Source organism: Sus scrofa, chromosome 2, assembly GCF_054392235.1.
Source record: "Sus scrofa isolate SSC_HxYL_T2T_F1_AM1 chromosome 2, Sscrofa_HxYL_maternal_Yorkshire_Landrace_v2.0, whole genome shotgun sequence".
In the NCBI taxonomy this organism is placed as follows: Eukaryota; Metazoa; Chordata; class Mammalia; order Artiodactyla; family Suidae; genus Sus; species Sus scrofa.
The window spans coordinates 10,153,721-10,168,112 of NC_139384.1; the positions used below are offsets into that span (position 1 = coordinate 10,153,721).

At 58.3% G+C, this 14,392-nt stretch overlaps 2 protein-coding genes and 1 long non-coding RNA gene across 7 annotated transcripts in view; 2 read left to right on the top strand and 1 right to left on the bottom strand.

The window, feature by feature from the left end:
• Positions 1 to 29: 29 nt before the first annotated feature.
• Positions 30 to 13,356, bottom strand: TKFC (triokinase and FMN cyclase). 2 transcript variants are annotated; one of them, NM_001444866.1, is given in 18 exon segments: positions 30 to 584; positions 896 to 985; positions 1,091 to 1,124; positions 1,261 to 1,364; positions 1,471 to 1,577; positions 2,680 to 2,817; positions 2,956 to 3,075; positions 3,408 to 3,524; positions 4,160 to 4,249; positions 4,345 to 4,429; positions 4,505 to 4,539; positions 5,135 to 5,224; positions 5,500 to 5,578; positions 6,753 to 6,934; positions 7,008 to 7,118; positions 8,626 to 8,815; positions 11,765 to 11,860; positions 13,024 to 13,356. In NM_001444866.1, coding segments are annotated over 17 exon segments (1,737 nt in total). In that variant the 5' UTR covers positions 11,768 to 11,860; positions 13,024 to 13,356; the 3' UTR covers positions 30 to 422.
• Positions 7,440 to 9,504, top strand: LOC106509335 (uncharacterized). Its single transcript, XR_001306780.3, has 2 exons — positions 7,440 to 7,719; positions 9,346 to 9,504. It is a non-coding gene; the product is annotated as an uncharacterized LOC106509335 (long non-coding RNA).
• Positions 13,357 to 13,434: 78 nt separating the features above from the next.
• The window catches only part of DDB1 (damage specific DNA binding protein 1), a 30,136-nt gene continuing 29,178 nt past the window's right edge, over positions 13,435 to 14,392 (top strand). For all 4 annotated transcript variants that reach the window (XR_014836930.1, XR_014836931.1, XM_003122651.7 and 1 more), the window contains exon 1: positions 13,435 to 13,657. Coding sequence is in view for 2 of the 4 variants with exons in the window: in XM_003122651.7 (XP_003122699.3) it covers positions 13,597 to 13,657 (61 nt within the window). In the remaining 2 variants the exon portion in view is untranslated. The remainder of the gene's footprint in view (positions 13,658 to 14,392) is intronic.

Genomic DNA, 14,392 nt, shown 5'->3' on the forward strand with positions numbered 1-14,392 from the left:
TCACGCGCCCTCAGAAGCAGCAGCAGCTCTTTGGCTTCCGTGTGTTTATTGACTTGCTTTTCCACACTGGCTCAGCTCAGGTACAGAAGGCCTTTCACGGGGAGTCTTAAAACCAAATTCGCATTGCCCGTTAAGGGCTGTGCTGTCACCCACAGAAAGGCCTTATCACGGAAGCCCAGGGTTGGCTGGGGACAGCCGGGTGACCCGAGACTCCACCTTGCCTGAAGAGGGAAGGGGTAGTGACCTACTGGAGCCTGCAGTGTCTACAGTGGAGTAATTCTGGACGCTGCCTGAGGGATTCCTGCTGAACTCAGAGGACTGGCCCTGAGGGTAGGCAGGGGAGGGCGACAGTTGGAAGGCAGAAATAAGTGACAGTGGCCACTGTGCACAGCAATGGGAGGCACTGAGCCCCAGGGAGGCTTTCATGCCCCCTGGCTCTGCAGAACCTCCAGGATGGCGCGGAGAATGGCAGCGGCCGCCACTGCCCCGGGGTCTGGCTGATCCAGCCGCGCAGAGCTGATATAACTGGCTCTTCCAGCTCCAGCTTCCATGTTCTTGGTGGCTTCAGCTGCAGCCTCTGCGTTCTGAGGGGTGGGGGTGGGAGAGCAGATTCAAGGAGGCACCACCGGGCGTCCTTCCTGCCCCGGACCCTCTTCTCTGTCACCAGGGTGGAGAGGTCACCTCCCACTCACCTCTAGCAGGGCAGGGGCCACCACTTACTGAGGCCTGCTATGTCCCAGACCCTGAGCATGGCTCCACCTCTCTCTTTAGCTCCACAGCAACCCTCTGAGCCAGGTACCCGCCTCCAGTTTTAGAGGAGGAAACTGAGGCACAGAAAGGATATTAACTTGTTCAAGGTCACCTGGAGATGGGAGCCTGGCCCCGCCTCACTCACCTTGACTGCCTTGGTCAGGACTGGGAGCAGGTTAGCCCCCGGGCTCTTCCAGGCTTGGAGCTCCTGTCCTGCTGCCCACAGGGAATCCAGCTGGACAAGGTAAGAGAGGGGGCTGAGGACAGGTCCTGCCACTGAGGGTGGCCTTCCCTAGGTGTTTGGCGTTCAGAAGGGGGAAGGGCTGGGCCAGATACAAACCATAGTCCTGTCCCCTGGGGCAGCCTTTCCGTACCTGGCAGGGAAGAGAACAAATGAGGCTCACTGTAGGGCATCGCTCTGGGGGTGGGGACACGGCCTGGCTGGGAGCAGGTGACATCAGTCTCCTCCCCCAGGCCACGCCTGATCGAGGGCACAGGGCTCTGGCTTACTTCTGCATGGCCTCCAGGCCAGCATCCATGGCAGCAGACCAGGCTGCGAGGTCAGTCTTGGCCTTGAGCGGCTGGGCCGCCGCAGTCAGGAACAGGCCGTAGAGCTGGGGGGGGGACCAGGATGCTGAGCACACGGGGCCGGCCTGGGCCTCCAGCAACCAGGGCCCCTCTGAGGCAGCCCTCCGCCCCCCGGGGGTTGCCGGCACTCACTGCCCCGGATGAGCCTCCCATCTTCTCCAGTAGCAGGAGGGACAATTTGGAGAGTAGCTGGGCAGGACTGGCGGGTGGTGGGCTCTCCTTCAGCCAGCCCTGAATCGCTGCAGGCAGAGAGAGATGGCAAGGGATTCAGAGGCCCTCCTTCCCACCTGCCTGGACCCCAACCAGGTACCCAGGCCTTGCTGCCAGGCAGAAGGAATGGGTGCTGGGAGAGGCTGGGGGAGGCACCACAAGGAGACTCCCAAGGCTCCTTTCTGGATCCTGCCTGCCGCCTGGAGCGGGGTGGAGGCAGGGACCTCAGCTGTCACCTAGCAGGTGATGTCTCCTTGCTTCCCCCTTCCTTCTTTTCTACATTACTGATTTACTTCGTTCATATTTTCTCTCTCCCCCCAGAACAGAAGCCAAAGGGCACTGATTTTAATCTGTTTTGCTCATTATTATATCCATAGAGTCGAGGGCAGCACCTGGCCCATGGTTGGCATGAAATACATTTTTCTTGACTGAATGAAGCTCAATGATTGAGAGCTTTTCACTAGTTGGGATAAACTGAGAAAAATCAGGACAACAGAGTAAGTTTCCCTGTAGAATAAAGGTTTTTTCGCTTTTCTTTTTAGAGACGCGTCTGTGGCACATGGAGGTTCCCAGGCTAGGAGTGGAACTGGAACTGCAGCTGCCAGCCTACACCACAGCCACAGCAACATGGGATCCGAGCCCCATCACCACAGCTCGCGGCAACGCCAGATCCTTATCCCACTGAGCAAGGCCAGGGATCAAACCCGATTCCTCATGGATACTAGTCGGGTTCTTAACCTGCTGAGCCACAACTGGAACTCCTTTTTTTGGGGGAGGGGGTCCTTTCTTGGGGGCCAGGGAGTAAACCCGCACCCTCACAGAGACAACACTGGATCCTTAACTCGCTGATCCACAATGGGAACTCCTGAAGTTCACTGTAAAAGACTGCGTTTCATTCTGTGATAACAGCCTTCCTACATTTGCAGTGTTAAAAGCGTCTCTTTGTGAGAACAAGCGAAAGGAACGCGAGGTTTTGTGAATGACAGCCTCTCTTAGCAAGAGGAAAGCTGCCAATCCCATGTGAGTGCTCCGAATGTTCCTGAAATAATTCTGGTTCATGAGATGCCAAAATCTCAGCATGATGTGCCACACCAGCCTCTGTCCCGCCCCAGACGGGGCCCTGGCACTGACCTCTGGCGGCACGGCTGTGGGTGGTGCCGCAGTCCCCGTCGCCGGCAGCGCGGTCCAGGGCATTCAGCTGTTCCTCCAGGCCCAGGAGGGTGGTGCACACCCGCTCCAGCACACGCACCATTTGCTTCGAGGTCGCGCCTGGAGAGGGAGGACAGTGGGGGAGAGGCCCGGCCGGCCCTTCTCACAACCCAACTTGACCAGTGAGGGAGGTGTGAGCCCCGGGGCCCTGCGCCCTTCAGGCCTCAGGCCACGTCCCCCCAGAGCATGGCTCCGTACCTCCTGCAGCAGTGCCATCAGGGCCCTCCGGGGGCTCGGCAGGGGCGGCCCGGCTCCGCTTCCGCCCAGTCACAGAGACCTTGGCCACGTTAGGCCAGGCTGCTGCGGTGGTTTCGGCATCTGGGGACATGGATGACTCTCTCAGAGATGGGCTGGCTGGCCAGGGGTCAAGTGCGGCGTGGACTCCCCCATTGTGGCCTGGCTCTTCCCACCTCAACCGGCAAGTACTGAGTGTCTGCTGTATACAAGGGAAGCGGGGGTCCCTGGGGGAGGACCCTACTACCAACTCTCCACAGTCAAGTGGGAGCTGGGCAGGGCTGGGGAGGCCAGGAAGGGCCTGTCCCGAGGTTCTGATTGTCACGGTCAGCCCTGATGGGGCCCCTCCAAGTCCTCCTGGCTCCTTCCAGCCCGAGGGAGGCCTGGTATGGCAGACCCCAGCTTCCAGGTCTCACCTATCAGTTTCAGGAGGGGCTCGTCCACCAGCAGAAGGGTGAGAGAGACGCCAGGCATCTCCAGGGCTGACATGAAGGTGCCCACCAGGGCACGGGCAATCTTCACCCCGCGGCCCTCTGTAGGGTGACGGCATGGAAGCGTGTGAGGAACAGGTGGAAGGATGGGCACGGCCCCCCTGAGCATCAGAAAGAAGGCGAATGGGAGAAAACAAGGACTTGGGAGCAGAGGCCCTGAGGTCGGTGGGAGGAAGGTCAGAGTGCCTCGGGGCATCCTTCAGTCATGCCTGGAACGAGCACATTCCCTGGAGGTGTCCCTTCCATAGGGACATTAGACAGATGAGTCATTACAGGTCTCACTGACTGGGTCTCACCAGGTCTCCGGTCTGTGCTAAGTCTCATTTACTCCTCACGACAACCCCCGAAGCCACGTGCTATTATTACCCTCTTTACAGAAAAGGAAATAGGCTCGTGGCACCCTGCTTGCTGAGGCAGAGGGACCTTGGGCTTGACTGACTGCACAGCTCATGCTCTGGACCATCCAAAACCTTAGCTGCTTTTCTTTTTTTCAGCTGTGCCTGCAGAAGTTCCCAGGCCAGGGATCAAACCGAGCCACAGCTAATGGTGATAATGATGAAGCCTTAACCACTAGGCCACCCGGGAATTCCTCAGCTGCTTTTCTTAGGTCCAGCTTCAAAGGGTGGGAAGGAAGAAGCTCTGGGGGTCAGGAGGTCCCCTCTCAGGGTGGGGCTCACCCAGAAAGCGGACAGCGGCGTCGGCTATGATGCCCAGTTCCAGGTATGAGAGGCCACCCAGGTTGTTGACCATCAGCACCACTGAGGAGCCTGTGGGCAGAGAGGACACCCAGGTGAGACTCCCTGGGCCCCGTTCCCAGAGGGGGTGGAAAGGCCGGGAGACAGACAGCGTGACAGCCCCTCACCAGACTGCACGGGCACGTGGGACACATTGGAGGAGTCTGTCATGTGGTTCAGCATGTGCGCCACAATCTCGTCGGCGGTTGCCATCTGTCAGAGGGAGCCGGGGTGAGCTGCGCTGGGGGCCTCGGTCTTAGACCAGCCCACGCCGGGGAGGGCACCTACCTTTATCCGGAGCACGCCAGCCTCCCCGTGGATCCCTGCGGACAGACAGAGTCACTGCTGACCTGCTCGGCGCCCGGGATTCACTCCGCGGTTTCTGTTCAAGGATGCACGGAGTGCCCTGCACTAAGCGAGGCACGCGTCCGCGGGGTGGGGCGGGGGACAGACAAAATAATGAAAAATGCAGCCTCTGCTCTCTGGGAGCTATGGCTTGGTGGTGGAGCTAGAACGTAACTTTGAACTAGCCAAGCAGCTTTAACGAGAGGCGGTCACAGAGAGGCCACATGTAGCCTCTGCCCATTGCTCTGGAAGCACAGGGGATGAAGTGGGAAAGTTTTGCAGCTGGGATGACCTCTGAATGGCTCTGCATCTTGGTGGGGGCGGGGGACCCGGGACGGTGTGAGCAAAGGCAAGGAGCTGGGCAGGGCACAGAGCCCCACGCGGCCAGAGCCCTGGGTATGGGGGGCAAAGTTGGTAGAAACCAGGCGGGCTGGGCCACAAGGACCTCATGCGCCCACCTAAAAATACTAGGACCCCCTAGGTGATGGCTCCACGGGAGCAGAGAGGGCCAGGTAGGTACAGGGGCAAAACGCAGGTGGCAGGCATGGCTGGAGAGGGGTGGCGCAGGCTTACCCAGGCCCAGCTCCACCTCATCGGCTGAGAGCTCAAAGGTGGGTCTGGAACCGGGGACGCTGCAGGAGGACAGGCTCACTCCCAGGGTTCCTACGAGAAACGAGGTGTGAGAGAGACGACCATTCTGTTCTTGGCGTCAGGCATCAGGCCGGGCAGCGGCAGTGCCTCAGAAGCCTCTTCACGGAAACAGGCTGCCAGGCTCCCCATCCCAGTGATGGGACAGAAACCCGGCTTGGGGACCTGGCTGTCCCCAGGAGACCCTCCCTCAGCCCCGGGGGAGTAACCTGGGAGGCCTGTGCTGCTCCTCGTCCAAGGTTGGCCTTGACCTCCCCCGCCCCCTCCCCGACCCCTGGGCCAGCACTCACCCATGGCCTTGGCGACCACGCTCACCCGATTCGCGATCTCCTCCAGCCCCACACCTGCCTCAGCCAGGGCACCTGCCACCTGCACCCACACAGAGACAGGCCCCCAGTGGGGAAGGAGTCACTGTACCACTCGTGGTAGGAGACAGGCTGGGGCTGAGTGTCTAGCCCGGAACAGGAGATCTCTTAGTCCTGCCACGTCAACCTGCCCGCCATGTTTACGGCACCTGCCAGGAATCTTCAAGAATCCCTGAGCCGGAGGAACTTCACAAACGGAGAAATGGGCCCAGAGAGCTAAGGTGACTTGTCCAGTGTCACACAGCCAGGTGGTGGCTAGTTTCCCCATCCTTAGTCTAGAGTTCTTTCCCCATGGCAGGCACCCTGTGGCTCACTTTACCCACCAGTCACCCACCTTTTGCCAACTACCTAGTATGTGCTGAAGAAGGAAAAGGGTGACTAAGTCACAGTCCCTACCCTGGAGGAACTTGATCGGGGGAGGGGCTGGGGAAGCCAACACATGCAAATTGTACATTTCATGTGAGGTGACAAATCTGACGATGGCGCTAGGGACAGGGTGTTCTGGGAGCACTGGGGTGGGGTGGGGGCTCCCAGCCTGCCTGACACGGGGAGGAAAAACCTCCCCAAAGGAGAGACGTCAGAGGCGGGCCACGACGGAATAGGAGTTAGCCAGGCCAAAAGGGGGTCAGACAGGGAAAGGATTTTCAAGGCTAAAGACTCAGCATCAGCAAAGCCGAAAGGTGAGCCAGTGCCCAGCGGCTTGGCGTGGCGCGGGAGAAGACCGCGGGGGTGATGGGAGGTCAGGGAGGAGGGGCAAGGGTGTGGTGTGGTGGGTGCCTGGCGGAGGAGGAGCCTGGGTTGACTGTCAGGACCCGGGCCGTTTCCACAGCTGAACGACCTGGTCAGGTACCCATTTTCGAAAAACACCCCCTGGGGAGCTGTGGGGGGGAGACGGGGCGGGCGGGGGCAGGAAGCAGGCCAGGGAGCAGGTGAGGTGGTGGCTGCAGCCGCCTGGGTGCACTGGGGTGAGGCTGACATGGGAGCGCGGGGCTCGGGGGAGGATGTGTGGGCCCTGGGGAGCAGGGGCAGCGGGCGGGTGTGGGAGGGAAGGGGCTGGGCCTAGGGAGCTGCCACGGCAGTGGGGCCTACATGAGCCGGGGAGCCCTGGGGAAGGGGGGGCTGCCTGGAGAGAGAGGGCTGGGACGGGCTGGCCGGTGGCATCCGGGGGGGCAGCTCACCTTGTGTATGAGCACCGTGCCACAGAGCCCCCGCCGACCCGCCTTCTTCAGGACGGTGAAGGCGCTGTCGTCCCCAACGACCACCATCTCCACGGGGATGCCCTCTGCCCGGGCCTGCTCCCGGGCCAGGCCGAAGTTGAGCCGATCCCCAGTGTAGTTCTTCACGATGAGGAGGGTCCCCACTGCAGGAGCAGCCAGCAGGGGCCCCATCAGCGCTGGCCCTCCCAGGCAGCCCCACCTGCCCGCCAGGCTTACCTGTGCCCGCCTGGGCCACTGCCCTGATGGCTGCCAGGATGCTGCCCACTGCTGGGGAGGTGAACACGGCTCCTGCGATGACCCCTGTGAGCATGCCCTTGCCTATGAACCCTGAGAGGAGAGAGAGGTGGGGAAGGATGCTGGGCGGGGACCTGTGCCTGCAGGCCCTGGGGCTTCCCAGGCTCCTGGGCGGCACAGTTTGGTGAGCCCTGCTGTGCGCCTGGAGCTAGAATGGCACCTGGTGGCTCTCCTCGGGTCGTCCATGTCTATGGAGAGGCCTTCCCTGACCTCCCAAATGAAATAATCCCTCACCCCACCCCCAGCGACTCGCTGTTCCTGGACCCAGTGCTCCTGTCTTCACTCTCTCGCTTACATACCCTGGCAGAATCTTTCACTGCTGTGTTTATCTGGTTACTGTTTGTCTCCCCAAAGGAGAACAGAAGCTCCAAAGAGGGCAGGCACCCTGTCCGCTCACTGTTGCGCCCCCTGGTGGCCAGAACAGTTCCAGACACACACCAGGTGATCGTTAGCATTGGCTGAAAGGACGGATGGATTTGCCAGAGGGAGAAAGATCTAGAGAAGATACAGAGGATACGAAGCCTGGTCCCTACCCACCTCTCCTCACTTGCCACCCCTACTCCTGCCACCTGAGCTCTCAAGGGAGCTCACATGCCTGGCACTGAACAGGAAACAATCCAGGACCTTCTACATTGTATGTAAAAATGCAGGGGGAGGGGAGGTGTTCCCATGGTGGTGCATCGGAAACAAATCTGACTAGGAACCATAAGGTTGCGGGTTTGGTCCCCGGCCTTGCTCACTTGCTCACTGGGTTACGGATCCAGCATTGCTGTGAGCTGTGGTGTAGGTCGCAGATGTGGCTCGGATCCTGCGTGTCATAGGCCAGCAGCTGTAGCTCTGATCAGACCCCTAGCCTGGGAACCTCCATATACTGCAAGTGCGGCCCTAAAAAGCAGAACAAAAAAAAAATTCAGACGGGAATTCAGAAGTGGGATACTATGTTTCCTAGGCTGCAAAAGTCAGGAAGGCTTCACAGAGGAGGGGACAGCAGGTCAGCTGGGCCTCGAAGACCAGGAGGATTCATGGAATCAGAGCTGGAAGGGCCTGAGAGGATCATGTGGCCCAGCCTTGGTGGTTTTGTTTTTTTTTTTTTTTTGCTTTTTAGAGCTGCACCCCTGGCACATGGAGGTTCCCAGGCTAGGGGTCACGTTAGAGGTGCAGCTTCCGGCCTACACCACAGCCACAGCAACCTGGGATCTGAGCCTCATCTGCGACCTATATCACAGCTCAAGGCAATGCCGGATCCCCAACCCACTGAGTGATGCCAGGGATCGAACCTGCTACCTCATGGATACCAGTTAGATTTGTTTCCATTGCACCACAACGGGAACTCCCTATTTGGCCCAACCTTGTGCTTTTATAGATGTAGAGACTGAGGCACAGAGAGAGGGCATAACTGGCCCCAGATCACAGCTCAAGGGAGTGGGAGAGCTGTTTCCAGGGCCCGGCTCTGTCCTGAACCTCCTAACAGCACCGAAGATCTCCTAGGAGAGGTCATTCTGCCCAGAGCCCACCCCCACCTCCAGCCCAGGGTGCTCACCGGCATGGGCAGGCTCATGGCCAGAGCCCCCACCCGACAGTAGTGCCACCCGGCCCTTGAGACTGTCCAGGTCAGAACGGAGGGCCACTCGGTGGCCTTGCAGGAGCTGCAGGCTGGGGTTGCAGGCCACCAGGCCAGCAAGGGCATCATCGGCACAGCCTGCCACTGAGTTCACCAGCTTCTTGGAGGTCTGCGGGGAGAGGAGCAGGAGGAGGTTTTGGGTGTGGGTGGAGGGACACCCCTATCCTGCCCAGTCACACTGCTGTGGCTAAGACCCTTAGCCCACGCCCAGCCAGCAACTCCAGGGAACAGCGGTTCCTTGAATTAGGCAGCATTTCTATCAGGTGGATGCTTCCATGACTTTTCTTAATTTGTGACTTTTTTTTTTTTTTTTTTTGCTTTTGCTTTTTAGGGCTGCACCCACAATATATGGAGATTTCCAGGCTAGGGATCTAATCAGAGCTACAGCCGCTGGCCTACACCACAGCCACAGCCATGCGGGATCCGAGCCACATTCTGTGACCTACACTACAGCTCACGGCAAAGCTGGATCTTTAACCCACTGAGTGAGGCCAGGGTTATCCTCATCTTCATGGATACTAGCCAGGCTCATTACTGCTGAGCCACAGTGGGAACTCCTTAATTTGTGACTTTTTATTCAGTGCCTAACTTGTTTAAAAAATGTTTTTACTTAATGATTTTTATTTTTTTCCATTACAGCTGGTTTACAGTGTTCTGTTCTGTGCCTAAATTATGATTTAAACATTCTTTGAATTGAAGCCAATGAAGAATGGCTTTGGTACAAGGAAAATGGAGGAATTGGAATCCTGAGTATAAAACAAATTAATAAAATTGAGGCCCAAGAGCCTTCTGTCAAAAGAGAAGCTCCAGGTTGAGGCTCCTGTGCTGGAGGAGGGGGCCAGACAGACCCCCACACCCATCTGCTGTTCCAACTGGGCTCTGATGCAGGGCAAACACTTCGCGAGCCTCGTGGTGTGCCAGGCTCCATCCTAGGCGCTGAGAAAAAACAGAGCGCGGGTCCTGCCCTCAGTGGAAACAAAAGAGGTCCTTACCACGTGCTGTGGGAAGTGCCACACAAGAGGGATGTGCACCTGCCCCGGGGCACAAAGAGGGGGACCTTGGCCTCCTTAGCATTTCCCGGAAGTGTTAGGAAAGGGTAAATAGGAGTCCGCTAGGTAAAGGGAGTGAGAGGCACCGGGAGGGGAAAGGGACCAGGGACCGTATTCCAGGCCAAGGGAGCGGGTGTGAAACTGTACCAGGGCCAGGGGCCAGGCAGGAAGTGCGTTAGGATGACTTGAGCAACCAGTCAGGTAACCAACAGGGAGAAGTGGGCAGGGCCTCAGGAGCCAAAGGAGGAACTTGGCCCTGGGGAGCCTCAGGCGGGAGGGTGGAGGGCAGGCAGGCCTGAGAGTTACAGCTGAGCTGACTGGGGTGCAGAAGTGGGGGGTCCAGGCATGGGGTGCTTTTCATCAGCTGTGAGAGCTCACTCTTCAGGTGTTCCTCTGAAAAACGAGGACCTAATATACCAGTGTACGTGACTGTTGTACACAAAAAATTGAATTAAAAGGAGCTACTCCCTTCAAACAAACTCTTAAAAGCTGGAGCTCGCTGAATGGGGTCTGCTGCAGCTCCTGCCTTTGTCCCGATTAGAGTGAAATTAGTGTCCCACTGGGACAGAGCAGGCTGGGCTCCCAGCGCCGCCTAGTGGCCCAGCAGCAGCCTGCAGCTGATCCCGGTCCTGGCAAGGGGCACTTCTCTCAGGCTCCTTCCCCAAGCCTGCAGGGAGGAACTAGGTTCTTCATGCAAACTGTGGCCTTTCCTAGGTCTGGCAGGGGCCAGAGCACGGATGGAGAGCCAGACCGCGTGCTAAGTGCTTTTAAGCAAATCTCATTTAATCTTCCAACAACACGACTGGACAAATTAGCCTGATGAGGAAACCGAGGCTCACAGTTAAGTGACTTTGCCCAAGGTCACACAGCCAGCAAGTGTCCAGGTCTGCCTGGCTCCAAAGCTGGTTCCGTTTTGGTCTTATCATGCTGCTTTCCCCAGGGGCTGAAGGGAGGCTGAGAATGGCAGAGGGCATGCTCTAGGAAGGGCTCGGCCTGTGGCTCTCAGAGCCTGCCTGCCAGGGACTAGAATACTCGATGACGTCAGTTGGTCTCAATTCCATGCCCAGCCACCACCCTCCAAGAATATGCCCCCTCAGCCACCCCGGAGAGTCCGTCCTGCCTGGGATTTGCAACTATTCCCAAACCAGAGGCAGAGGAAGGCTTGGGGACCAGTGCCATCCTTGGTTCCCAGTGGCCTGAAGGGATGGAAAAAGAAAGGAAAGTCGGCTAGGACCCTGCTCTGACCAACATCTCATTGATTAATCTGCCTCATATTGCAGATGAGGAAAGAGGCTCAGAGAAATTAGGTCTTCAGTAAAATGTCACACAGCTGGTTGGTGGTAGGCAGAAATTTGAACCCAGGTCTTTCCAGGCCTATGCTAAACCTCCCACAGTGTAGATCCCACAAGCCCACACATGCCCAAGGCTCAAAAAGAGGCACCAGGTCTATCTTCACAACTCCAATGACTGGTAGTGCCTATTACAGAGTAGGTAGCTGTTTATGCTCTTTTTTTTTTTTTTTTTTTTTTTTTTGCTTTTTAGGGCCATACCTGCAGCACATAGAAGTTCCCAGGCTAGGGGTCACATCAGAGCTGCAGTTGCCAGCCTACACCACAGACATAGCAATGCCAGACCCAAGCTGCGTCTTTGACTTACACCACAGCTTGTGGTAATGCCAGATCCTTCAACCCACTGAGCGAGGCCCAGGGATCAAACCCCCATCCTCATGGATACTAGTCAGGTTCTTAACCTGCTGAGCCACAACGGGAACTCCATAGATTCCGATTGAAATGCATGACCCAGACAGGGGGCAGGTGGATCCAGGCCTGGCTGGGCCCAGCTGGGAAATGAAGAGAAGTCAGGCCCTGTGAGGGAAGACCACCCTCTCTCTTAACCTCAAGAGGCACAGCATCTGTTGGTCAGGGAGCAAGGGACTCCAGCCTGCCTGGCGCTGGCATTCTTGCTGCCCCAAGACCATGGTGCCCTTCCCTGGCCCTTGTGGGACTCACCATGACGGGGAGGCTCTGAAGGAAGCTGAGTTCACACCTTCGCGCTGAGCTGCCGGAGGACAGGCAATCCGACGGGGCCTGAGCGGCAAGCAGTGCCTGCAGGAGAGGGTAACAACATGAGCTGCTGAAGGCACTTGCAGCCTACTGGGGCAATCGTGCTTCCAGGGCCCTTAGTAATTAGGGAGCTGCCCCAGACTTTGATCCAGGTCCAAACTCTAGAACGTGGGCTGGGGATGGAGAAGAGCGTGGGGCCGATCAAGGTTCACCCCCGCGCCTTGGCTGCCAGAACACTGATCGACCCATGCTGGGCACAGGGCTGCCTTGTGCTCAGGAGTAGTGCCCACCTTATCACCAAGGGGCAAAGTTACCCAGAAAGTAACTTCATCTGTTACACGGGCGTCAAACACAGTGAATATATTCATAACCATCTCCACACACTTGCTCTTGTTGGTGCTGGCACCGCCCCAAGGAGGCAGCCGCGTCCGTGACTCCATTTGGCTTCTGGGAAACTGACCCAGAGAGCTCTACCAACATGTCCAATGCCATGCTGGTAAGAGCCGAGACTCAAACCCATGTTTAGTATTTCCACAAAGCCTGTGTTTGACCGATAATTCAGTGCCTACAGAGTCAAGGCACAAGGTCCTCGGTGTGGGAAACCACGTGTGTAAACCACGGTGATGTTCTAGCTCCCTTCAGTTCGGCCAAGTTCAGAGGTGTCTTGGGGTCATGCTGGGTCTTGGCCTCACTGCATGTGTCTGCAGTGGAAAGAATCCACACCTGCCTTGGCAACTCTTGACTTGTGGGGGCACCTTAGGTAAACCCATTTTGCCGAGCCTCAGTTTCCTCATCTGTAAAATGGGGGTTGCCTCCTCCCTAGTCTTCAGGAGGTGCTCTAAGCCACGTGGTTCTCCTCCTCCTCCTCCTCCTAGCAGAGTCTGTCTGATGTGGAATGGCCTGGAAGTTTCAGGGCCAACAGACTGCTTTCTTGGGTCACTAAGGTTCTCACCAAGTAAATTCTCATTTTGTGTTTGAGGTAAGACTTTGCACAGCCATAGGGGCACTAATAATGCTGGGCAAGTGGCCTGCGGGGCCAGTTCAAACACAGTTCAGAGGTGAAAGGGGAGCGTCCAGGTGCCAGCCTCCCCCCCCCCCCGCCCGGCCGCCCCGCTCCCGCCAGGTGATGGGTCATTCCAGGGTCAGGGCAGGATACCGGCTGAGTTTAGAAGTACAGGGAGGGCTAGGCGGAGGGAGGTACGAACCTCGGTGCTAGTCTGGGAGATGCACAAATTGATGTCACCTTCCTCCCCTCTCTAAGCCTCTGCGGTACCTTTCCGTTCCCAAAGGGGAAACAGCCCCGACGGCTCCCGGAGCAATGAAAGGGGAGTGGACGGGGTTTGGGGAAGGCGAGGGGCGAGGCCCGGGGATGAGATCCGCAGATCAGCTTCGGGGGAGGAGGGGACGTCCGCACACTTCCGCTACCCGCTCACGCCCGCATCCACCACCTCAGCACCCGCCACCGCTTCTCAAAGACGCCCCAACAGGGCGCCCTCATCCGGGTTCTCGGGGCTGCGGCGGTAGGAGGGGGCGGAGCCTCAGGGGGGCGGGGCCTCCCTTGGTTGGCCGCCTCCCGCGCCTTGAGTCCTCCAAGAGGCCAGGTGAGGCCGTCCCGTGATGCCCCGCGCCTCGGCCGCTCTGGCCTGCAACGTGTCTCCGGGGCGGAGGCAGCGGCAGTGGAGTTCGCCGCGCGCGGGTGGGGGCCCCCCTGTCTCTTCGCTCGTGTCCGTCTCTCTATCGTTGCGCTTGAGTCCCGCTGGGCCGCCCCGGGCCTCGACATGTCGTACAACTACGTGGTAACGGCACAGAAGCCCACCGCCGTGAACGGCTGCGTGACCGGTGAGGCTGCCACGGCAAGAGACCCCGGCGGGGGAGGGAGTTGGAGCGGGGGGGAACCTAGGCCTAGGGAGGCCCGAGGCCCCCGGGCGGCCTCCAGGACCAGGCCCGGGGAATGGAAGGCACTGGCGGCCGAGAAACCTCCCCCAGCCCCCGACTCTAAAGAAGGTGTCTCATCACGCGCCGTTCGGGTGGGGGGTGGGGGGTAAAAGCTGCGCTTGAGGGTCCCCTTTCGTTCCCTGAGGTCACTTGGCCTCGAGGACAGGGTTGAGTCTACTGGGACAGAGTGGAGTGTGAGTTGATTGTGCGGGGCTGCTTGGACCGCGGGATTGACCTCGTGTGGTCGGGGGGGAAGGGGGTCGGTGGTGATGGCGACTCTGGAGCGAGAATTTTCCTGTAGGAGAGCCTGGGAGGTGCAGGAGGTGGGGGGAATGTGAGAAAGGTCCGCATTCCCCCTAAAGAGAGGAGTCTGCTTTGCTTGGGGCTGTTGTTTACGAGAGGGAGCTGCTGGAGAGGAGGGTTTGGAATGGCCCGGCCCAGGCTGGGTTTGCCTTGTTTATGCAAGGATTCTTAAAGACGCAAATGCCCAGAATCCGGGAATAATCCTTTTGAACCAACTTCTCAGCAAAACATGAAGCCCTCAAACTTGTATGTTTATGTAAATCCTAATCCTGATTCCCAAAGAAAACTGTTGTTGGAAGCAGTCTAACTGTGCAGATGGGGTTTTAGTAGACTGCT

What these genes read in the sequence shown, in the direction of transcription:
- TKFC (XM_085009351.1), bottom strand. Translation starts at nt 7,101, where the DNA reads ATGCTCACAGGGGTCATCGCAGGAGCCGTGTTCACCTCCCCAGCAGTG. An exon ending in AGTGGCCCAGGCGGGCACAG is followed by an intron (nt 6,935 to 7,007) that starts GTAAGCCTGGCG and finishes CTGCTCCTGCAG; the next exon opens with TGGGGACCCTCCTCATCGTG. An exon ending in TGGGAGGCTCATCCGGGGCA is followed by an intron (nt 1,365 to 1,470) that starts GTGAGTGCCGGC and finishes TCCCCCCCCCAG; the next exon opens with CTCTACGGCCTGTTCCTGAC.